Below are 25,689 nucleotides of genomic sequence, written 5' to 3'. Positions count from 1 at the left end.
GAAAAGAAGAAAGCATATCAAAAGTTCCTGGCAAATAAGTCAGCTTTTACTCTTACAGAATACAAATGTAAGAAAGCTAAAGTGTGGTGGTATAAAAGTCTTACAGTGGCTGCACTGCATAGTTCAGAAAGCCTGGACAGAGGGACGAATTCCCGATGATTGGTGTAGAGCTCTCATAGTACCCATATATAAAAAGGGAAATAAAACTGAATGTGAGAATTACAGAGGTATTTCCCTACTGAGTGTTCCTGGCAAGATCTATGCAAGTATACTTGAGAAACGATTGAGAAGAATTGTGGAAGAGAAGCTTGGTGAAGAACAAGCTGGATTCAGCCCAAATAGAGGCTGTCAGGATCAGATCTTCAATTTACGACAAATAGTCGAGAAAACATGGGAATATAACAAAGATCTGTAGTTAAGTTTTGTCGATTTGGAAAATGCATATGACAAGGTGCCAAGAGAGAAGCTATTCAATACGCTGCAGTTATATGGTGTCAATGGGGCATTATATCAAGCAATACTTAGTCTGTATTTGAGTTGTAAGTCAGCAGTTAGAATTGAAGGAAGTACAGGAAGATGGTTTAATGTTAAATCTGGTGTGAGATAAGGACGTACATTATCCCCTCTGTTATTCATTATCTATATGGATCACATTATGAAGGAAAGCGGTATTAAATGATATCAGAATTGGAGATGTTAATGTTAGCTCTTTGCTTTATGCGGATGATGTTATACTTCTAAATAAATCCGCTACAAGTCTGCAAGATTGTCTGACTAAATTGAATAGCTGTTGTAATAGATATGGTATGAAGGTCAGCAATAAAAAGACAAAGACAATGAAAATAGGCAGAATCATTGAAAATGTCAACTGTGTTGTGAATGGAGAACCTGTGGAACAAGTAAAACATTTCAGCTACTTAGGCACGATTTTTACTGAAGATGGTAAATTAAATATAGAAATAGACAACAGAATCGGCAAAGCTGGTATGGTGGGAAGTCAATTGAATAAATTCATATGGAATAAGAGAGAAATTAGTCGGAACACTAAATTAGCTGTATACAAGACAGTCTTCAAACCAGTTTTAACTTATGGATCTGAGAGCTGGGACAGAAGTAAAACACTTCACCAAAGACTAGAGACCACAGATATGAGAGTCCTGAGAAAGATTAGAGGCATGAACAGATGGCATCAATGGCAATATCATATTAAAAATGAGGATATTAAGAAAGAACTTGACATTGTCAGCATCCAGGAATGCATTAGCAGAGCTAATCTCAGGTGGTATGGTCACTTAAATAGAATGGGAGAGGAAAGATTAGCAAAACAAGTGTTCTCTGCCAGGTTGGCAGGAAAATGACCCAGAGGAAGACCAAGATATAGGTGGATTGATACGGTACATTGTGCCTTAGATGATAGTAATATAAGATCTGATAATGATAATATTGGAGTCTTGACAAGTAATAGACTGATTTGGAGGAAAATTGTAGATAGGAAGTTAGTAATGATGTAATTTTTTCATGTAGTACTGTCATATCCTCTACACCCCTTGAGGGTACATGACAGGAATTTGATGATGATGATGAATGATAACCAAATGAATACCGATCACTTTGAATGTAATAATATAAATAACAAATGAAAAATGCAACTAAAATTGTAAAATATGACAAAAATATCAGAGTGGTTATTGTATCCACTCTCCAGCCAAAAGATGGGTTCGAATCCTCCTGTGGGCATGGTTGTTTGTGATTGCCAGTGAAAGTACTAGTGGTGGTTGGCAGTAGTTGCAGTTTGTTGTAGTTGGTGAATTGAGTAGTTGTAAAGTAGGTGCCTTCCTCGATGAGTCCTTGGACTTCCTGGATGTCGCGTAATAATAAATATCCTCCTCCCACACACACAAAAAAAAAAAAGACTATTCCTAACCAAACTCCAGTTGGCCTCTTCCATGACAACTCTGTCCACCTTATCTATCCCAAGGCATCATGTAAGATGTCTTCTCTAAAAAAAAAGGAAGGAGCATGCATTTAAAGCATTCCTCACTTTATAGCTTTCATTTGATACCTTTCACCATTTTGCTAATTCTGCAGTCATTCTGTTGCTGCTGCTCTCTTTGATGACTTATCTCTAAAAGTCGATTTCATAGTCTAATTACATTCTGTGATTCTATCTCTCTAGGAGAGTTTAACATTCATAGTACATAATGACTTCCTTCACAGATCAAGCCAGAAGGAAAGCTAAATCATTTGCTATCATTCATGATCCAATGCAATAGTAAACTTACCAATCAGAATACCTGATAATCCTCATCATTCTTCCAACACTGGACATTCTCTTAGCCAGCTCTCCCTCCAAATACACTACTGTAGCTCTGCTGATAACTTTTCCACATTTCTGCAGAACAGTCTCTTCCCAGCAAATCCCATTCTTGTACCCTATGCATTATAATGGTGTGAAGTGGGAGTTCTACAGTTCTTTTCCATGGTCTAATTATTGTTTCCACTCTCCTGATCTAAATGCCTCTTCTGATCAAATAATCAGGGTAATCCTTAGGGGGCAAAGGCCTTCATAACCTACTCTGCTGCAACCCCTTCCACACACACACACACAAAATCTCCATCCAAGGCCTAGTTCTCAAAAAAAAGTAAAAAAAAAAGCCTTTGCAGTCTGTGATAAAAATAATATAGCATGTACGAGGTGGTATCAAAAAGTTTCGAGACTAGCTGTGTTTACAAGAAATTACTTTATTATTCTATGTTTACACACTATCACCTTCAAAATAGTCGCCTTGTATATCAATACAACACTCTCAGCATTCTTGCCACTTCTGGAATGTGTCCTGGAAGTCTTCTTTTCGAAGCATGTCAAGCACCTTCTGTGATTCGCACTGGATCTCCTCAGTGGTGTCAAAACGGTGACCTTTGAGCTGGATCTTCATCTTTGGGAAGAGGGTGAAGTCTGCAGGAGCCAAATCTGGCGAGTAGGGTGGGTGCGGAAGTGAGATCATGTTGCTTCCGGTGAGAAACTCGTGTGTGTGGAGAGCTCGGTGACAGGGTGCATTGTCATCATGGAGCATCCAGATTTTTGCACACCACAGATCTGGTCGCTTTCACTGAATGTCCTCCCTCAGACGCCTTAAAACCTGGCAGTAGAACTCGCTATTGACAGTCTTGCCCCTGAGGACGAATTCTCGATGCACATTGCCACGAATGTCAAAAAAGATGATGAGATGAGCTGCACTTGTTCGAGCTGCGGACCTGCCTCACCTTTTTCAGTCGTGGAGATGATGGGCTCTTCCACTGTGAAGACTGTTGCTTTGTCTCAAGGTCGTACCCGTACATCCAAGTTTCGTCACCAGCAATGATCCTCGACATGGATGGGTCATCCACGGCACGCTGACGGAGTTCTTGACAGACTTCGACGTAGTGTTCCTTCTGCTCCTGGGTCAACAGCAGCAACACGGCGCATGTTCAAATCACACGTGAAGATTGCCTGGACTGGACCGACAATGGCAGCAATATTGCAGAGTGTTCTCCGACAATCCTCATGCACCAGTTGCTGAATGGTTTTGACATTTTTGGGGGTTGAGCTCGTTGAAGGTCTTCCTGATCTCTCATTGTCTTCCAGTGATGTTCTTCCGCTCTTGAAGCACGCGTGCCACTCAAAACACCTCAAACCACTCGTTGCAGCATCGCCGTAAACTTGCCAAATCATGTCAAATGTCTCTGTGGCAGATTTTCCCAGTTTCATGCAGAATGTCACGTTTGCTCTTTGTTCTAACTTGCTGTCCATGATGAAATCGCATATGTGGTAATGCAGGTGGTCAGAATAGCATCAGTTGCACAGCTCCCAATGTACACAGGACAATCACACTGACTTTACAATCTCAGGTTTGAGATTATTCACAGTTTTGCTGATGATAGTATTATCCTCTTCATTCAAGAAATCCTGTAGTACTCAAAGTAGTACTCTGTAATTATTGTTTTAAACACTGATCTTCTCACTATTCTCCAGTGGTGAATGTAACTTAATTTCATTGCTATCAAAACATAGTCTTTATTACCTACAATAAATATCTTCCCCCTCCCCTTTACTTTTGATAATGATCTGAATTCCATTCAAGATCATTCCCAATGTATCCAGTTTCTTAGACTGACTTTCACAACTGACTTTACCTGGCATAAGCATATTACATATTCATAGCCTTGAAAAACTTATTCTTTTGTTATTCAAAGCACCACTACTTCATGTATACTCCACTGAGCTGGTCCCCACCCTTTCTCTGCCTTCCTCTAATCATGCAAGAATATGAGCCGCCACTAGTCAATATCCATACACAGACCAACTCCAAACATATTTGAACCAATAGATTCCTAACTGTTGGTTTCAATATGTTTTGTTTTGTTTTAAATTAAGGCTATTAAGTAAGATGTCTTATAAATATATGGTATAAAATTCTTTCTTTTTTTTTTTTTTTTTTTTGGAATGCTCCTGATAAATGATGTTTATTTTGCATTACAGTTTGCATTGTTGATTAAATTTAAATTAAAAAATTTTTTTTTTTTTAAATTTAGTAAATCTTGTCAATTTTTAACTAAATATAGGTCGAACTATCTAGTCATGCATTTAGTGAGTTAAACGCTGCTGGTATATCCAAGAGGTCTCTTTCAAGCTACTTTTATCATGTATCAATAGTTTATGCTGGGTTACTTTGTATCGGTGTATTTATGGCTGTAGGAGCCCTGTCCACTTGGCATGCTCGTCTTATAACCCGAGGGGAAACAAGCATCGAGGCTCACATAAACAAAAAGGAAACATTACGATTAGCTAAAGAAGGAAAGGTAAAGATTCTGTTGAAATATTCAAATTATTAACTCATTACGTTTCTGCTTCTTTAACTACTTTGCTTTAACTACTTTAACTCTGCTTCTTTATCACCTTTACATCAATAACATTAGTTGGAAAGTTAGTTCAATTTCTTTTCAAGAGATGATGCTGTGGCTATTTATTTTTAATATGTGTGATGTCCAATCCTCACCTTCTCATGGTGCACCCTGTTGGGTATCTACCTGGATACTGAACGAACGAGGATGGGCTGGCAATTTGGGATTTAGCAGACCAAATTGTGTTCTTATTGGCTTAAACCAATATAGAAAATGATGGTACAACATGATAAAATTTCATGCAGGCTGGGGTGTCACCCGATTAAACAAGGCCCCCGTAGTTTTCGTCAGGGAACCAGGGCGAACAGCGAAAAGTCAGCTACTGGAACAAATCTGAAAGCACACACCAACTCAACATCACCAGAGTTAAAGATTGGTACTATCAACATAAGAAGTCTGAATGGCAAAGAAATGGAGCTAGCTGAGGAATTAGATAAGTACCAGATCGACATAATAAGGGTGACTGAAACAAAAAAGACAAAAACTGGTGAGATCTTTCTGAGCAATAAATACAAAATGTTATATTCAGGAAATGACAATCAAGGAAAAGAAGGAGTAGCCATAGTATTCAACACAAAATACGAGGCTAATCTTCTGGAATGGCAGGCAGTCTCAAGTAGAGTGATGTAGGCAAATATCAGAATGGGGAATTGGGCAATGAGACTTATTTGTGCCTATGGTCCCACAGAAGGTTCTACTAAGGTAGAAGTGGAGGAATTTTTTAATGCTTCAGAAAAAGCAACTGACACAATGAAAAAGAAAAAGTTGGTCCTTGTTGGGGATCTAAATAGCAGAGTAGGAAATGATTGTCAGACATGCAAAAATATTTTGGGAAAATTTGGAGAAAAGAGCAAAGCTAATAATAATGGCAAATACCTGTTGGATTTCTGCTCAGACATGGACTGGTTATTACTAACACCATGTTCCAACATAAAAATGTGTACAAATTCACATGGAGAGAAGAGGCAAGGAATAAGAAAAGTCTCATTGACTATGTTATTGTTGATAGTGATGTTTTCTCCCTGGTGCAGGACACCAGAGTGTACAGAGGATTTGAAATTGGAAGAGATCACTATTTAGTCTTGAGCAGGATAACATTGAATTTCATATTGAAAAGAATAACATGTAAGAAAGTTTTAAGCGAATAAAAGTTGAACAGCTCTCAGATGTGAACTGTAGACTAACATACACAAAGCTTATTGAAGAAAAAATGAAAGAGTTTGAGAACAGGAACCAAACCTTGGAGATTCAGTGGCAAGCCTTGAAGAAAACTCTGATTGATTCAGCCAGAGAGGCATGTGGTGAGGTTGTCTGCAAGGATAGAAAAATCAGCACTCCATGGTGGCCACAGGAAGTTAAAGAGGCAGGGAAGGAAAAGAGGAAATCATATCAAAAGTTCCTGGCTAATAAGTCAGCCTTTGCTCTTAGAAAATACAGAGACAAATGTAAGAAAGTAAAACACTGTGTAAAACTAGCTAAACAAAAGGCATGGGAGGACTTTGGCAAGAACATAGAAAATAAATATCAAGAAGGTAGTAAGATATTCTGGAGGTTGTTGAAGAAGCTTAAATGTAGGAAAGAGTGCTGTAAAAGAAGTTAAAGATGATAAATGTGACATGAAAACAGGAGAAAAAGATATCCTTGAAGTATAGAGTAATTACTTCAAAAAATTGCTAAATGAAACAAGCAGTGATAGCACAGTGGTAAAAAACACTTAACAGGCATACAGTCAGGAATACATATCCATACTTGAAATAGAAAAAGCCAGCAAAGGCTTGAAATGTGGAAAGGCAGCAGGAGTAGATGATATTCGACCAGAAATGCTAAAGTATGGTGGTATAAAAGTCTTGCAGTTGCTGCACTGCATAGTTCAGAAAGTCTGGACAGAGGGACGAATTCCCAATGATTGGAGTAGAGCTCTAATAGTGCCCATATATAAAAAAAGGAAATAAAATTGAATGTGAGAATTACAGAAGTATCTCCCTACTGAGTGTACCTGGCAAGATCTATGCAAGTATACTTGAGAAACAGTTGAGAAGAATTGTGGAAGAAAAGCTTGGTGAAGAACAAGCTGGATTCAGGCCAAATAGAGACTGTCAGGATCAGATCTTCACTTTACGACAAATAGTCGAGAAAGCATGGGAATATAACAAAGATCTGTATTTAAGTTTTGTCTATCTGGAAAAGGCATATGACAAGGTGCCAAGAGAGAAGCTATTCAATACACTACAGTTATATGGTGTCAATGGGGCATTATATCAAGCAATACTTAGTCTGTATTTGAGTTGTAAGTCAGCAGTTAGAATTGAAGGAAGTACAGGAAGATGGTTTAATTAAATCTGGTGTGAGACAAGGATGTACATTATCCCCTCTGTTATTCATTATCTATATGGATCACATTATGAAGGAAAGTGGTATTAAACATGATATCAGAATTGGAGATGTTAATGTCAGCTCTTTGCTTTATGCAGACGATGTTATACTTCTAAATAAATCCGCTACAAGTTTGCAAGATTCCCTGACTAAATTGAATAACTATTATAATAGATATCATATGAAGGTCAGCATTAAAAAGACAAAGACAATGAAAATAGGTAGAATTGTTGAAAATGTCAACTGTATTGTGAACAGGGAACCTGTGGAACAAGTAAAACATTTCAGCTATTTAGGCATAATTTTTAGTGAAGATGGTAAATTAAATATGGAAATAGACAACAGAATCAACAAAACTGTTATAGTAGGCAGTCAATTGAATAAATTCATATGGAATAAGAGAGAAATTAGTCAGAACACTAAATTATCTGTATACAAGACAGTGTTCAAACCAGTTTTAACTTATGGATCTGAGAGCTGGATCAGAAGTAAAACACTTGCCCAAAGACTAGAGATTGCTGATAAAGATTACAGGTGTGAACAGATGGCATCAATGGCAATATCATATTAAAAGTGAGGATATTAGGAAAGAACTTGACATTGTCAGCATCCAGGAATGCGTTAGCTGAGCTAATCTCAGGTAGTATGGTCACCTAAACAGAATGGGTGAGGAAAGATTAGCAAAACAAGTGTTCTCTGCCAGGTTGGCAGGAAAACGACCCAGAGGAAGACCAAGATATAGGTCAATTGATACGGTACAAAGTGCCTTAGACGATAGAAATATAAGATCTGATAATGTTGGAGTCTTGACAAGTAACAGACTGATTTGGAGGAAAATTGTAGATAGGAAGTTAGTAATGATGTAAATTTTTCATGTAGTACTATCATATCCTGTAAACCCCCCCCCCCCCTTGAGGATACATGGCAGGAATTTGATGATCTATAGAGCAAAAATTATGTTAAAATCAAAAGTATTTTGAGAGATAGAAACTTGCTGGAAAGCATTTTTAAAAGCTTTTTTAAAAAAATATTTCTGAATATATTTTAAATTCAAATTAGTATTCATCTAAGCAGGAAAAAAAAATACTTTTAATAAAATTCCAATTTTTTTAAAAATTGAACTTGTTTGTATATGCTAAAACCATTTGATTAATATCTCATGAATGCCAACTCTAATATTTTATTTCTCATTTGATCTTTACTGTATTTTTGGTGTTTTATGTTATTACTCTCAATAGGTATATGTAAATCCATATAACTTTGGACCTAGAACAAACTGGAAACTCTTCCTTGGACTCTTGCATGGACGGTAGGCTTGAATATTATTACAAAGTAAAGTTAATATAGATAAAATGCATGCAATAGTGGACAAAAACAAATTGCAGTATACCGTAATATTGAGAATGAATCCATAATGATAAAAATTTATCTACTAACTCAGGATGGATGATCAAGTAAGTTAATAAAATTTGTTTCATCGTGACAACACTTGACTTAAATATTGTAACCTGAGTTGAGAGGAAAATGTATGTGTGTATATTTGATATCAGAAGGAAATACTCTTAGCTGCAAAAATTAAGAATGATTTCTTAATTAAAAAGCATTTTTTTATATGTTGCATGCTTACTTAATACACATAATTATATAACTGTACCATTATACAACTTTATGAAAGCTGCTAGGAATGTGTTTGCTGGTATTTTTCCACATGATAAGACAGATGAGATATATAAATAATTTATTGACTACTCTACTACTTTTGTGATTTTTTTTTTTTTACATCAAGAGAAATAAGGGAGTAAACAAACAAAAAAACAAGTAATGCTGATAATGAAATATTTGAAATCAGGAATAACAATTGAAAACATTGAATAAGTACCAGATCACCATAATAGGTGTTACTAAAACAAAGAATACAAAAACAGGTGAGATCTTTTTAAGCAAGAAGGACAAGATATTCAGGCAATAACAATTGGGGAAAAAGAGTATCTCTAGTATTCAACACTAAATATGAGGATGATCTTGAATAGCAGGCACTGTCAAATAGAATGATGTGAGAAAGTATCAGAATCGGAAACTGGACAATGCAATTTATTTGTGCATATGATCCCATAGAAGGTTGTCTGCAAGGATAGCAAAATCAGAACTCCATGGCGTTCTCAGGAAGTTGAAGAGACAGTCAAGGAAAAGAAGGAAGGAAGTCAGTTTGTGCTCTTAGAGAATACAAAGAAAAATGTATGAAAGTGAAGCACTGTGTAAAACTAGCTAAACAAAAGGCATGGGAAGGCTTTGGTAAGAACAAAGAAAATAAATATCAGGAAGGTGGCAAAATATTCTGGAAACTATTGAAAAAGCTTTGAAATGGAGGAAAAAGTACTGTAAAAGGAATCAGTGATCATAAAGATGAAAAAAAAAATGAAAGTAAAGATATTCTAGATATCTGGAGTAATTACTTGGAAAGACTGCTAAACGAAACAAGCAGTGTCAGTGCACTGTTCAGTAGAAAACTCCCAACAGGAATACAGTCAGAGATGTGAAATGTGGAAAGGCAGCTTGGAGTAGATGAAATTCAACCCGAAATACTCAAATATGGAGGTATAAAAGTTTTACATTGTCTGCACTGCACTGCATAATTCAGAGGGTCAAATTCCAGATTATTGGAGTAGAACTCTCATAATAACATCTATAAAAAGGGAAATGAAACTGAATGTGAGAATTACAGAGGTATTTTCCTGTTGAATGTTCCTGGTAAGATTTATGCAAGTATACCTAGAGGTATATTTAATGGGAAAGTGACAAAAGCATGTTTTCCAGGTACAAAGATGTTAGTGAAGCTTTAAGTATGCAGAAGAAAGAGGCGAATGAGTTAATTGTTTTGCCAGGCACAAATGATTTGAAAGGTGAGAAATATGCAATGAGAGAAGATATGGAAGAGTTGTTAGTAGAAGCAAAAATTAAGAGTAAGAAAGTAAAGATTGTGAGTCTGCTGCCTTGGTATGATAGGACAGATCTGAGAAGAAGGGCTATGATTGTGCAGGAGGAATGGTGTGCAGTTTGTAAATGTGTGGAGTGAATTTGATTGATATAAGGACCTGCATATGCCTAATGGACTGCACTTAAATGATTTTCGAGTTAGATGTTTGTAGAAAGTGTTGGAGATGTTGGAAGTGCAAAACCAGAGAAACTAGAGATATGGGGGGGTGGCATTTGAGCAGGTGTCTAGACAGTTCTGGGTCAAATTAGTTTGAAGGGATGGAAAGGTATAAGAGTGTTGGATCTGGTAATAGCATCAGAAGATTTATTTGTAACTGCAGTAGCAATTCTACTTCCAATTGAGGAAAATGGCCATGCAGCCTTGTCCTGGAAGGTTGCTCAACATGTCGAAATCTCCTCGTGAAATTTATGCAGAACTATAGAGCTGGCAATTAAGCTTAGGAGGCAATTTGGAGGAATGCTATGGCATAAACTTGTCACATCAGGGCAGTGTCTAAAGGTAAATTAATTTGTTTCTACTGAAGAGAACATTTGTCCTGATGAGCAGAAGCACTGCTTCAGCGATGATGATAATATATCTAAGGATAATCTGATGATTAGTAAAATATGGGATATTTTAATCGGAAATATCCCGATAAAAGAAATTATTAGAAAATTGACCAGAGAATTGGAAAAAGTGGAAAAACATTTAACAAAACATAGGATAACAGAAAAGGACCAGAACAAGAAGAGGCAGGAAAACACTGAACTTGATAATCATAATAATAATAATAATATAACAAGTAAGTCAATTAAAATCTAAGGAAAAAAAGAGGTGATATAGTGTGGTGATTCAAATATGAAATTTACCCTTGCTAGGGAGTCACTACTTCTAGTTTCCCAAGGGTGAAACTAGCTCCCTAGCAAGCATAAATTTCATATTTGAATCACCATTTAAGTGCAGGCCACTTAATTTAATTGAGATATGACAGTACTGAGTTAAGAAGGAGAGCAATGATAGCAAATGATTCCATGCAGATTTCATGTAGTGTTGTCATACTAACCTGAACATCCCTTGGAAGTTCATATCAGGAAATTGATGATGATTCCACACACAGGCTGTGTAGAAGAAATGGATGCAAGTTTTTAGATGTGTGGATTGTGTTTGATGGTAGAAAAGACATATAAGACTACCTGCACTTGAATTCATTTGGCAGCAGGAGCCTGGAAAAATTACTTATTGAGATGAGGCCAAATGCAGAGTCAGAGAAACTAGATCATCATGAGAGGAATGGGAAAAATGTGTGTGGAAGTTCAGCTATGGTATGCAAATGTGATAAAGATACCAATGACTTTGAACACGGCTATACATCTGTCGAAGAGGTGGAAATATGCACTTTGGGTTCAGACCTTTTGAGTATTTCTAAGAAGGGAAAAGAGAAAGTTTTACAAGGCCAAATAGATTTCATATCTCATTATAAGAATAGGCTAGGTGGTAATTTGTTATGTCTATACACAAATGCTAGAAATATAAGAATTAAAGGGATTGAGCTCATTGCTTTATTGGATATGATTTGGCTTAAGATTGTTGGCATTAGTGAAATATGGTTATCAAAATCAGGGGTAACTGAGATCGAGAGTAATGGGTATACTATTTAGGGTAGAAATGCAAGAAAACAATGTCTCATGTAGCAGTGAGTTTGAGACTATCTATGTGAAGTGGAGGCTAACAGAATGAAATATATGGTGGGGTGTTGCTACCTGGCAGCTAAATTGCAGGGGATGCAGAAATGCATCACTAATTTAGCCTTATGGGTGCTAAATGAGTAATCTTTATGAATGATTTTAATTATCCAAATATGATTGAATAGAAGTCTCGTGATAAGAATGAAAAAGAATTTATTGAATTGTTGCAAGACAAATTTCTCAAGCAGCATGTGAAACAAGGAACTCGAGGTCCAAGAGTGTTAGATTTGTTCATAGAGGTTGAAACCGGTCTGGGTAGTGACCTATCTCCCTTAAAGTAATAACAACATACATCTCTAGGGGATGAGTTTTACATTAGGGCAAATACTAAGAATAGTAATCCTAGCTTTATCCACCTTTACAATGAGCGCCCGGTATTGTACCACTCAGGTGTTTACTCACGCTTGGACTCGCCAAACTTATATAGTTTACTATATTCGGCATTTAACTCTTTGATTTCTATATCAGAGTTTTCTTATTCGGCTTTGAAATAATGTGGGATTAAATATTCCCTTAATTTAAATCATTTTAACATTGCCGAAGTGAATCCTTTTGGCTCTTTATTTCATTAATTTATCTGTGCACCTTTTTGACAACTCGTACTGTAAAGTATTAAAGCTATTATCACTATAATCTTGATATTATTTGGTCTACCTACTCACTGATGAGACCTCAATAAAGGTTGAAACTGGTCTGGGTAGTGATCTATCTCCCTTAATGTAAAACAGCATACATCTCCTAGGGGATGAGTTTTACATTAGGGCAATTACTAAGAATAGCGATCCTAGCTTTAACCACCTTTACAACGAGTTGCCCGGTATTGTACCACCCAGGTGTTTGCTCATGCTTGGACTCGCTGAACTTTTATAGTTTGCTATATTCAGCATGAAACTCTTTGATTTCTATCTCAGAATTTTGTTATTCGGCTTTGAAATAATGTGGGATTAAATATCCCCTTAATTTAAATAATTAAAAGCACTATTTAACCATGCTACCAGCCAAGACGTCTATAGACGTCAAGTATCATGGATGCAAAGTGCATATTAAAATTGTAATACCATTGATATTACATTGAAGTATGTGATGGATATGAAGCGCATGAGGATGTGTATTTGATCCATAATGGCCGGTAAGTTAGCATTTTTTTTTTTTTTATTTATTTCAAAATTGCCATTCATTACTTCTTTACTATATTAACTGTATAGAGTTAAGTTAAATTTTGTATAATCTTCATAAATCTGAATTTCTCTGTAATTATATAGAACTTGGAGGCATTTCCTTCTGCCATCTTCACATAAACCAGAAGGTAGCGGACTTACGTGGTATACACGATTCAGCATAGGTGAAAGTATTTCGGATTTAAAGAGCTGACAAACTATGGAAATGCTCTGTGGTGTGTTGTTTTCTCCTCCAGGTGATATTTAATTACCAGTTTTGATATTTCCTACAGTCATGTTTTGTTAAGTAAATTGGGATAATTGTACCAGCAAGCAGTTTTATGTGAAGGGTGTGTAGATTAATGAGATGCTATTTTTTTAAAAAAAGATTTTGCTCAATTTGAGGATAAGAAGAGCAGCAGCAGTAGAAATATCCAGTTTGTATTTTCATACTCATTGTTATTTTCCATAAGTGAGAGAAACATTTTTTACATGCTAAGATAGTTACTTATTTCTACATATCTTATTTCTACATTTTTAACATAAAAAATATGTCATCTGTTCTCTCCCAGTATTTTAATGGGAAAATATGCATTTAAATGATAGATTTGAATTAAGTTCAATAATTGTAATTTGAACCAATTATTTTTCAAATAATTGGCTCAAAATCATTATTTGAAAGCATATTTCACATTGTTTTTGAACAGATTAGGTTGACATGCCAAGGTAGCTTGTAATTTATTTATTTATTTATTTTGTTATCATTTCTAACAAGATAAATCACATTAGGTGCATGAAAATAAACGAGTATTGTTAAGATATGGTTCCTATAAATATATCAAAATGCAGTGAAACCAGCGTGGGATTTCCAACTTGTTAACTATGTTTTGTTATTGTGGATTCTGTTTTTAACCAACATTTTTATGCCAACATTTGAATGACTGCTTGAAAATACTAATTCTCAAAATTTTATTTAAAAAATCTTTGAAAATATAGGTTTCTTAAGAAAAAGTGATTATTTTTAAGAATCGCTAATCTGGTGTTTGATAATGTTTGAATGTATATATATTGTTGAATGTGAACTAAATTGGATTTTGCTTACTTCACACACGTGTTATGTCATAGCTATGATATGTTGTGTGATTTATTCCCTACCTCTTTGTACTGTGCACAGATGAACTAGAGGGCCTTAATATTTTATGTTATGAAAATCTTAACTTAATATTTTAACATGGTGAGAATTAATCACTCTACCATTTGCAAAATTTATTTAAACCTCCCACTTAAGAACTTAGTAGCTGAATTGATTTTATGGTATTCTGTGGGAATTTTTGCAGGTTTCCTGTTGAAAAACTAATAACATTTGAAATGGCCATAGGGATGCTAAAATATTTATGAGCTATAATAAAATGCAAGGATACTCATGCAAAATTGGGGAGAATGCCCTTTGATTATAATGCTGTACCAAGATAGTTCATTATGAATTAATGTCTTAAATATATTAAACTTTGATTCCACCATTTTTTGCAAACTTCTGTTACCTTTTTCTTGGTTTGGAAATAGGAATTTTAATCCTACTTTCTTTACTTTGCGTCAATGGGATGAGAAGTCAAACGTTTTTGTGTATAGAATTAAATAAATTGTATATGAGGTCACACCGTTGTCTTGATGAAATAAGATTCCAAGTAGTGTTTTTACATGCAGTGTACAACATCATATATAATTGCAAATACCATACATTTAATATAAATGAACCTCTTCAATATGGTAAAGACACAACATCAGATATAAAGGAATTATCAAAATATGATTTGCATGACTTATTTTAACAAGTAATACTCTGAATATTTACTACAATATCAAGGAGGCCATGAAGTTTTTGTTTTTGCTTATATGCAGTGGGAATTATCAAAATATGATTTGCATGACTTATTTTAACAAGTAATACTCTGAATGCTTACTACAGTATCAAGGAGGCCATAAAGTTTCTGTTTTGCTTATATGTAGTGATGTTTAAAGATGTGTCTTGAAGCAAGAGATATTTAAAACAGTAATATTCTAACTTTTACAAGTTTTTGCTCTCAGAACTAGATCAGGTGATAATTATATCCATTTGCACACAGTGGGAAACAGTGGTGAACAAAAGTCAACCATGTTGGCACTTGCCAGAAAGAATCCCATTTAAGGAACTTACTGTTTCATGTCAAAGTCAAATAGTGCTCGTGTGTTATACTGAATTGAATTTTTTTTTCCATATATGGGTATCCATCTGAAGAAAAATGTTGATCCATATCAAAATGTATTCATTTAATTTTTAATTCATTAATATGTGGTGAGAAAAATAAACCATAACAATTATTATATATACAAACTATAACTGTAAAATTTTGAAGTCCCATATATTGGAAAGCTTATATATGTGAGTTTTCACTGGCAAGAAACAACAGAATTAATATTAACTGTTTTTGTTCTCCTTCCAAAGGACTTCTTCAGGTGTAAGATACATTAAAAAAATACGTTCACAGAAATATAAAAACATGGCAAAAGACTGTTGTCTAACAGATTTTTATTTTGTTGCAGTGTTGTGAAACAAAATTCTAAGTAACACTGCTCATTGAATGCATCCATGTCGAAAGGGAATTAACTGTTGTAAACCGTTATCAGCAGCTGCACATTATTCATGACCAAACATTAATCATTTGTTTTCTCTGCTTGGGCTTTTGAGCAGATCTCAGATAGTTCTGAGAGCAAAGCAAAACTAGAGGAAATTGGATTTGGATTTCTGAATAGATCAGTTTTCAAAATTGGCTCCTATAAGAATATATTATTTTGCATTGTATCTGTTGGAGATTTAATGATTTTTGTAGTATGTATACCGCTTACACTCACATTTCATTTTATACATCTATTCCCAGAGATCTGCTCAAAATTTGAACAGGTCTCAAACAGATCTCTTGTGGATGTACAAACATTTCAAAAGCATGGAAATATATATCTTCACATGATTACTTCAAACAGGAATGGTTTTTCTTCATCAGCATTTATTTTATGCTATCCAGAAAAGAGCAATCCAATAATTTCCAGCCCTCTTACATCCTCACTACAGTCACTACTTTCTCATAGACATTCTTTCTTTTCTGCATTTGTGCTTCTTATATTTTCATGGTTCTTTCCTCATCTTTCTCTTAAGCTTGTAAAAACACACCTATTGGTTAACATCCATTCTTTGTCCAGCTTCAGTTCCATCGAACCAATTTTTGTCCTGTTTTGTCCTTTCATTCTGTTTATCTCTGTTCTTTCTTTTCAATAGCCTGCTTTATATTGCTTTACACTTAACAGAGTACTCCTCAAATTCTCAAAATTTTATTTAAAAAAAATCTTTGAAAATATAGATTTCTTAAGAAAAATTGATTCTTTTTAAGAATCAATAATCTGGTGTTTGGTAATCGGTAATCCTATTTTCTTAACCATTTGCTAATACAAATCACTGTTATGCTATAAGTTTCCCAGTCTCTTATATATAGGATTCATATATGTGTTAAAAAAAAAAATTATTTACACTTTGGTCAGTTTTACCACATACAGTACTAATGTTATAAATACCAGTACATCTTTCCTTACTCAGTGGATGAACATTAATGAAAGGAATTAGCTGTTGTAGCTACTGTCTCCTCCATTATATTATATAAAATGAACTTTTAAGTTTTTAAAATCCAGTTCTTAAGGGGAAAATCCATCATACTAAATTGGATGTTTTACAATTCCTGGATAAAAGATTTAAAGACTATTGAAATTGTTTTATTCAAAGTAAAAAAAAAAAAGAACAACAAAATCAGTGGAGTGAATCTCTAGAAATATAGTTTCAAGAGCACATAATTAAATATATAATTTATGATTTTCAATGTATGAAAAAAGTCACCGTTTACTTATATGAAAATAATTTATTTAGTGACAATTAATAAAATATCCATATTCTTTAAGCAAACAAGGAAACTGTTTGCACTAAGAAATTGAAACATCCAAAAGAAAGTGGTAGCATTATGATGACTTATAAAGCCTTTATCACTATTAAGTATTGCACTACTAACACATTAACTCTGTGCTATGTTTTGCATGTGTCGCACATCCAGCAGTAGTTCACTTGACTGTGTAACATGTTCCTCTTTCTTTGGGCAGATGAGTGCTTCACACATTTCGCTAATGATATGTACAAAAATATTATTGGTTAGTTGTTTTTGTGCAAAACAAACCACTCCCCACTTTTTTTTTTTTTCCAAAAATAAAGTCCTTCATAAATTTGCAAGTGCATAACTAGAGTTTATATATGACATGTAATCTGTTCCCTACCAGAGTAATTTATTGTACTACCCATAATACCACAAGTGTAAATTATTGTATATTTATTTGATTGTAACAAATCTATTTACATTCATGCCTATTCTTTCTCTCAGACATGCCAGTCATATGCAAAGGTGCATATCTGATTAATGCACATTGAAATATAATTACCTGCACCTTTAGAAATTCAAAAATATGAACATTTATGTAATTTCTCTTAATTATCAGTGAATTATATAATCCTAAAGCAAAATCCTTTTCCCCTTCTAACATAAATTTGGTTTCTCTAAAAAGTACACATAAACAATTAATCATGTGACAAATAGATGGCAAACCAGAGGTAGGAGACGATTTGCTACATCCTACATTCACACAGGAGCTATACAAATTTTGTTAGCTCCTGTGTGAATGTGTTAGAAGACCTGAAGATAAATGAAAGCATACTCTTACCTTTTATAAGGTCATTTTATGTGTAATATCAATTAGTGTGAATTTAGAGCAGTTTTCTTTAATACTCTTAAATATTCAGAAGAATGCACTCTCCTAGTATTCCTTTCCCAATTTTTATTTTATCCTTTGGAAAGATAGTCAATTGTTTACAGAACTCTATGTTTTAAAGACTATATACTATGAAATGGTGTTAATATATCTGCATCTTCAGTTGCTGCATGTGAAGATTCAAATATCAGTTCAGTTGTAAACACAACATTATGACCAAACAATGCATGTTGTTACAGGTTATAGTCAGTTTTTATCAAATAAATTTTTTTTTCAGATTCCAGAAATGTTTTTTCTGTTATATACTAAAATTAACTTATTGCAGTTTTTATCAAATTAAATATCATCAAGAAATACTAAATATCAAATAACAGTTGTGAAGGCAATAAGTAATCAGACTTAAAAGAATTACTTAACAGTGTGTATTGGCATTTTGATTTTTCATCATTAAAAACTCGTATAAATGAAAACTGTGCTCTTAAAAGTTCAGTTATTTTTCTGTCACGAAAAAAAATTCTTTCTGAATAAATAATTTCATTTGGTTATAAAATAAAATAACGTGTGTAACTGATGCTGTGGCCAGACAAATCACATGATCATACTTTATAATTCTGTTGATTTTCCTCTCTGTGTAGTTAATAAGTTGATGATATATACATAAACTTATTTGTACATGCCTAACTAGTTCTTAGGATGACACATAATTTGTTCCCTATCAGAGTAATTTATTGAGCCACCCATAACCCCACAACTGTAAATTATTGCATTGGTAACTCTCATTATACACAGGAATTGTGTTCTCGAGAATCGGTACGTATATCAAAAACACATGAAATAGAAGGCTTATAACATGGGGTAATAGAGGCTCTGTTCCCAAGTGAGCAATGTTCAATCTTTCAAGATTAATTTAATGAAAAATGCACCTATTTTTCAATCATATTAAGACATAAGAGCAGTAAATAAAGTATTCAACATATCAAACAAATAACTATTCATCGTAATCACATATTCATGCTGAAGTTGAAAGCTCATAGGAGGCTGAATGCTACTTTTTCAAGAATACCTTAATGGAAACCTGACTTGCAGTTTTCAACTTCTGATTGTTACCTCTCAGTGTGTAACTTCCTTCTGCTATCTGTGGCAATGTGATCTACAGCTGTAACCTTTCCAGTCATGTTGAAATTGTGGAACACATAGCAACTTTTATGAACCATCTGCATCTTGCTGCAGAAGGTGTCAGCTTCTTTTCATCTTTCATGAGATCTTCACACAAATTTTTTGCCTTCTCTGATATGACCACCCAAGACAAAGGCATGCTCAATCCATGTAACCATCATCCTTTCCATTTTCTCAATTACATGACATCGAGGTTTTGTTACTAATTGTGGACAGCTGAGTGCTCTACAAATTGTATCAGCCATTATCACTGTAGAATCGCTTAGTTCCATGGCCCTTTCAATGTCAGTGCTACATTCATCTCTATCAACCCAATTGAAAACTTCCAACTTCACCTCTAAATAATGGGATTTCATAGGCCTTTTCTTCAGTTGGTCTTTATTCACATTCTTCTTTTCACAAGTAATTTCATTGTTTTTCTCTTGCCAGACATCTTGCTCAAAGGGTGTAGAAGTTTTTTATAGTTAAAAACAAATACCATATAGACCCAGCAAGGCAGTAGAGACACAAAATGGACACTGAATTGATAGCTTCTACACCTTGTAGAGGAAACAGTGATAGTCCTTATGTACTATAATAATGAAACCGCATATATGCAAAAATGTGGATAACAAAATCGTGTATAATGAGTTGCCTGTACATATATTTGATCATAAATCTATTTACATTCATGTCTATTTTTTCTCTCAGACATATGCAAAGAGTGCATATCTGATTAATGCATAGTAAAATATAATTACTTGATCTTCAGAAATTTAAAAATATGAACAGTTATAAACTTTCTCTTAATTGTTAGTGAATTAGATAACTAAAAAGTAAAAAGTCTTTTCCCATTAACTTTGGTTTCTATAGAAAACATGTCATGATTCTTTGTGTGTGTCCAATACATGGCAAACTGGAAATGGAAGACAATTTTTCATGTCTTGCTCCATGGACAAGTAATGAATGATACAGTTTGCATGGTGCCCAGTATGAATGTGTTAAGTAGTCAAAAGAATTTTCCACTTTTCAAATACATGGTAAATATTCTTTTCAAATTATCAGCAAGGATCACACTTTTAAATCTATTCCTTCATGTGAGAAAAACAGTAATATTTATTATTATTATTTTCTTGCATATCTCCATGGAGTTGAGGACTAATTGCAGCAGGCCCACACTAACCACTATTCAATACTTATCATACATCTCCTTGAACTCATTCACCAACAAAACTCTCAGAACCACCTCTGGCACCCCCCCCCCCCCATTCACCACCTTTCAAGAAAAAGAAAAAAAATTAGTCCTAACATCCTTGCTATCACATTCTTACACAATTTTCAAGGATGTGTCCCTCCTCCCTTCCTGTGATGCTTTGAAAAAAAGTCTTTGGTAGTAATACTATAAAATCCCTGTAATATGGTTCTACCATGTCTCCTCTTTTTCATCTATCAACTAGTCTTTGTATCTCATAGACCCTAAATCTATTCTCATGGGTTCCAGGGAACTGAGTCTTGGTTACTTGTCTCTGGATTCTCTCAACTTAACCTCCATATTCCTGCTTGTTGGTGTGTGTGCTTCAGCAACTGAGTTATTTGATATGCCACTTTGGCTACCTTTTCAATATACTTTCTACACTTCAACACTCTCTGTCCACAATCACCCTGAAGTTCCCTGGCCCATCAGTTTCCTCCAATTCATTACAATCACTGTAGCACACAGCTTGTGATTTCTTCATTCCAAAGTGAATTACACCAAACCATGTAAATGCCAAAGGAACTTCTTTGAAAATTATGCCATTTGGATAACTACACGAACTTCTCATTCTTTCCGAAGAATGACTTCAATTACATTTACTCAAATAAACATTTTTTATTTTCCATTTCTAGATGAGCCAAAATCATGCTTGTTTTATCTGTAATTTATTAATTTTATATTATTTTATTTATTTATTATTATTATTATTTTTAATGTCATGTTTTTTTGGTACACATACATGAAAGAGTGCACATGTAAAGCAATTGATCGTGTTTTTAAAACTTCCTATGGCAGAAGTCTGTCCCTACCAGTCATTGCCGAAAATATATTATCCACATATACCAAGCATTTCACAGCCAAATAATAAAATAGACATTAGTATTAAGTTCATTTAGCTTTTCATTGAATGAAGGTTTCTGTAGCATAATTAAATTTTTACAAATACCTTCTTTGTCAGCAGTTAATAAATTCTCAGTGCCTTTATTCAGAAAGTGTTGTTTTAGATATCCTGAACTGAATTATAAAGTTCATGATGCAGTTGTTCAACTTAAAGTAATGTTGTATTAGGAATAATACAGCATTACTTTATGTTGAACTACTGTTGAACAGTTTTTTAAGTAAAACAAAATATAATTACATTGAAAATTTGTTTTATTTATTTTAGAGTATATTTACTGAATTCAAGTGTTTAAATCTAGTGTAATGTTATTCAAATTGCATAATTATAGTATATCAGATACATAACAATTATATTTCTTTTTATGAATTCTTTGTAAGATATGATTCAGCCAGGATTTTTTATATATGCAAAATCTAAAATTTTTATTATTATTTATTATTATTATTATTACGGGTATCTCCATGGAGTCAGTAGACTCATCATGAGAGACCCAAACTAGCAAAACAATATCTATCATATCTCTTCTTGAATTCATTTACAGACGAAGAACTCACAACTACGTCAGGCAATGAATTCCACTCATTCACCACCCTCCAGACAAAAAACCTCGTTCTCACACCCTTATTAACCACACTTTTCTTTAATTTCCAGGGATGAGTTCTTGTTCTTCCATCACTATCACACAGCTGAAACATTTCCCCTGCATCAATCTTATAAAAACCTTTTAGTAATTTAAACGTTTCTATCATATCCCCTCTTCTCCACCTATCAACCAACCTCTGCAATCCACAAACTCTCAATCTGTCAATGTAGGGAGCATTTTTTACATCACTCACCAACTTAGTCCCTCTCCACAACCTCCTCATCTCCAAGGAATCTAGGCGACCAGACCTGAGCACAGTAATTCAAATGTGGAAGTATCAACACTTTATAAAAGGGAATAATAACCTCTTTATCTCTGGATGTTAGTGTGTTCCTCAATAACCACGTAATCTTGGACACCTTAGCAATGTGTTTTTTTACAGTTTAAAATTTTAAGATTTTAGCAAGCCAATTAATAACAAATTATTAAATGAATAATGACTTACGATGTGATACCCACAAATGGATATCATTGGGTTTCACATAAACATTTCTTTTTTTTGGGGGGGGGGGGGTAAATTGTGGATTTAGATTTCAGTCCATAACAGTTAATCATCCATTCAGTCACTTGTGATAGGAAACTGTGTACAAAATTTACATGCTATCACCTTATAGTTTCCTATCACAAGTGACTGAATGATCTATCAATGAAAATATGTAGTAGTATCAATACTTACTACATATTTTCTACATTTATGGGGTGATTCAGAAGCACTTGACAGAAAGAAACTTTAATTATTGCTAATATTTTTCACATTAATTTAAATTTTAAGTTCTGAAATAAACCTAGCATATTTTTGTTGGAATTATGTTGAATCAGATTCTTAGTAGACTTTGAGAGCAGCCACAATTTCAAAGGATTATATTTAGAAGAGATATATTACAAAAGAGAAGTTGAAAAAAAAAATTCATATTTTTTAACTAAAAAATACAATGTTATATCCTTTAATAAATATTAAGTATAAGTGCCATGATTTTTTGATGCAGAATAATATAAATTATTCTGAATCAAATTAACTATAAATTATTTATTTGAAGAATAGATCTACTTTGCTTTAAAAAAAAAAAAAAAAAAAAAAAAAAAAAAAAACTGAATTACATACAGGTCATCATGTAAACAATTTATGCTCATTTTTAACTCCAAGCAAACTGACCGTGCACCATATGAATTAATTACTATACCAATGTTTAGTTAATTTTTTTGCTTAAATTTTCAGTGTTAATCAGTACAAAATTTTTATAAATATTCCCCCCCCACACACACACACATTCTCCATTTATTTCATTTTGAGACAATTTATAGCAAGAGTTGTTCAGTAGAAAGTATATTTTTATTTTCATCCTTATTTTTATCCAAGCACAAACAAACAAAAATGTTCATACAAAAATTAAAGCCACTCTACACACTATATTAGAGAACAATCTTCTTCTTTCTGGCATTTTAGTTCCAGACAGTCCTGGGGTCTGTCACTCAGACAGTTTTCTTCCACTTGTTTCTATCTTGGGCATCTCTTCTTTCCACTCCATCTTCTTCCATATCCCTTTTGATGTTTTCCCACCATTTTTTCCTTGGTCTTCCTTTGGATGATCTACCAGTCTTCTCCATACATGGTTGGCCCACCTCAATCTACTTTCTCTCACTTTGTTACTAATTTTTCTAACCTCCATCTCCTTCCTTATATCTTTGTTCCTCCTATGCTCTCTCCTTGAAGTTCCATTTATCATAAAGATGAGGATCTTAGCATCCTCATCTTTGTTCTTTCCAAATGTTCCTCTTGAGTTCTCTTTGTTGCCTATGTCTCTGCTCCATACAACAAGGCAGGTCTAATGGTAGATTTATATATACTTATTTTTACTTTTTTGAGTGCATTTTTGTCGCATATCACTCCTGACATCTCATTCCATTTAGTTCAACCTGTCCTAATTTTTTTTCAGGCTGCCAAGTTATATGTGCCTTCTCTCTCTCTCTCTCTCTCTCTCTCTCTCTCTGAGGTTGATCCCAGGTGCATAAAATGGTCAACTTCTTTCAACATACCACCTTCTCTATCCTTTATACTAATTTCTCCATGTCCTTCCCTCTCACTAACCATTACTTCATAACTAACCATTATTAGAGAATAATTATAAAAAAGAGGCAAGAACAGAACCAAAACATTTGAAGCAACACGAGGTTCTTAGACAGGGATGGCCCTTTCTCCAATATTGTTTGGAATATACATGAATGAATTAATCAAAGAATGGAGGCTAACCAACAAAGAAGGAATTCATATGAAAAATACTTTTATTTTAGATACCTTACTCTTTGCAGATGACCGAGTAATATTTGGAAGTAATGAGGACACTACAAAAGGCTGTATATAAATTTAATTTAATAATAGAACTATATAATATGACACTCTCTCAAGGAAAAAAAAAATGATGGCAATGCAAAGGAAAAATGTCCATCCAAACTAAAATAGTAATAGACAATAAACTAATTAAACAAGTCAACAATTTGAATTATGTGAGCTATAAATGAAAATGAAGATTTAAACATTTCTAACAAAATTAATAAATTATCCAAAGTAAATAGATAATAAGCAAAACATTAATACCAGTAATAATTACCGAAAAAATGTAGACTAAGAATGTATAATTTATCAAAACTAACATCATTATATGGCAATGAAGCATGAACAATAAGAGAAATAGATAAGACTCATTGTAGCAGAAATGAAACATATCAGAAGAACAGCAGGTTATACAAGATTAGATATAAAGAGAAACGAAGACACTGAAAGAACTAAACCAAACAACAATAATGGAAACCATAAAAAAATACAGAACCAAATAGAAAGAACATCTAGAAAAAATGGCATATAATTAGGGATCCCAAACGTATGATCCCAAACGGGATCATACCAATTTTGGCTACTGCGTCCCGTTGTCTCGAGAAAACTCTTCGGGACAGTTTTTTGTCCTGTATTTTAGAGTTGAAGACTGAATAATAAAATCGATGAGTTACAATTTCTATTCTATTACAAACATCGCTCTCTGTCATTACAGGGAACTGTAGATGCATTGAACTGTAGAAGAGTGATGGCAACACCTGCAACAATGATAAGTTCGTTAGAACAGTGCGCATGTGCATTGACATTTTGGCATGTGCCGTGATATTGGCTCAGCTTTAAATAGCATGGAACGGTCCGCTTAGCCCACGCCATTTTAGAAGCTTGCTCCGAGAGAAACAGGTTGGTGCTTGCAGAGTATTAATTACTGGACGGCCGCTGTTAAAATGTATGGTTTTTCAATTCTCCTGTGGCTCTGTTGAACGTTGAAAATGCCGAAAAGGAAGTGTGATTATACAGACACTTTAAAAAGGATTGTGTAGCTTTTCATGACATGATTCTTAAAAACAAACAATTGTTAAGTGAAATTCACCTTTCAGAAAAGTATTGCAAGAGTCAGCAAGACTGATTGATTAATAAGAATATTGTCAGGTGAGAAGAGCAGTACTGTATTAACAATCTATTTTGTATCTATAATAGTAAGTAAAAAACCATTTGAAGGCAACTTAAAGTGGCTTAATGAAAATATGCAGCCTAACAATTGGATTTACTATTTGTTTACTTATACTTAGTAAAGTGTGTGCATAGTAAACCTTACCACGCACACATTTGGAAAGTTAGAATCATTTTGCAAGACTGGCATATGTGATGGATGCACATACT

General features: G+C 34.0%; 1 protein-coding gene across 2 annotated transcripts in view; it reads left to right on the top strand.

The window, feature by feature from the left end:
• LOC150106467 (palmitoyltransferase ZDHHC16) overlaps window positions 1–18,353 on the top strand; it is a 142,836-nt gene extending 124,483 nt beyond the window's left edge. For both annotated transcript variants that reach the window (XM_090392464.1, XM_090392463.1), the window contains 3 exons: window positions 4,603–4,839; window positions 8,553–8,623; window positions 13,296–18,353. In XM_090392464.1, coding sequence (XP_090248590.1) covers window positions 4,603–4,839; window positions 8,553–8,623; window positions 13,296–13,404 — 417 coding nt within the window. In that variant the 3' untranslated portion in view covers window positions 13,405–18,353. The remainder of the gene's footprint in view (window positions 1–4,602; window positions 4,840–8,552; window positions 8,624–13,295) is intronic.
• Window positions 18,354–25,689: the final 7,336 nt, after the last annotated feature.

Source organism: Typopeltis vanoorti, chromosome 5 (genome assembly GCF_054136105.1).
Source record: "Typopeltis vanoorti isolate ZY-2024b chromosome 5, IOZ_Tvanoo_1.0, whole genome shotgun sequence".
NCBI classification, from domain to species: domain Eukaryota; kingdom Metazoa; phylum Arthropoda; class Arachnida; order Uropygi; family Thelyphonidae; genus Typopeltis; species Typopeltis vanoorti.
This window is presented reverse-complemented; position numbering and strand designations above follow the sequence as displayed.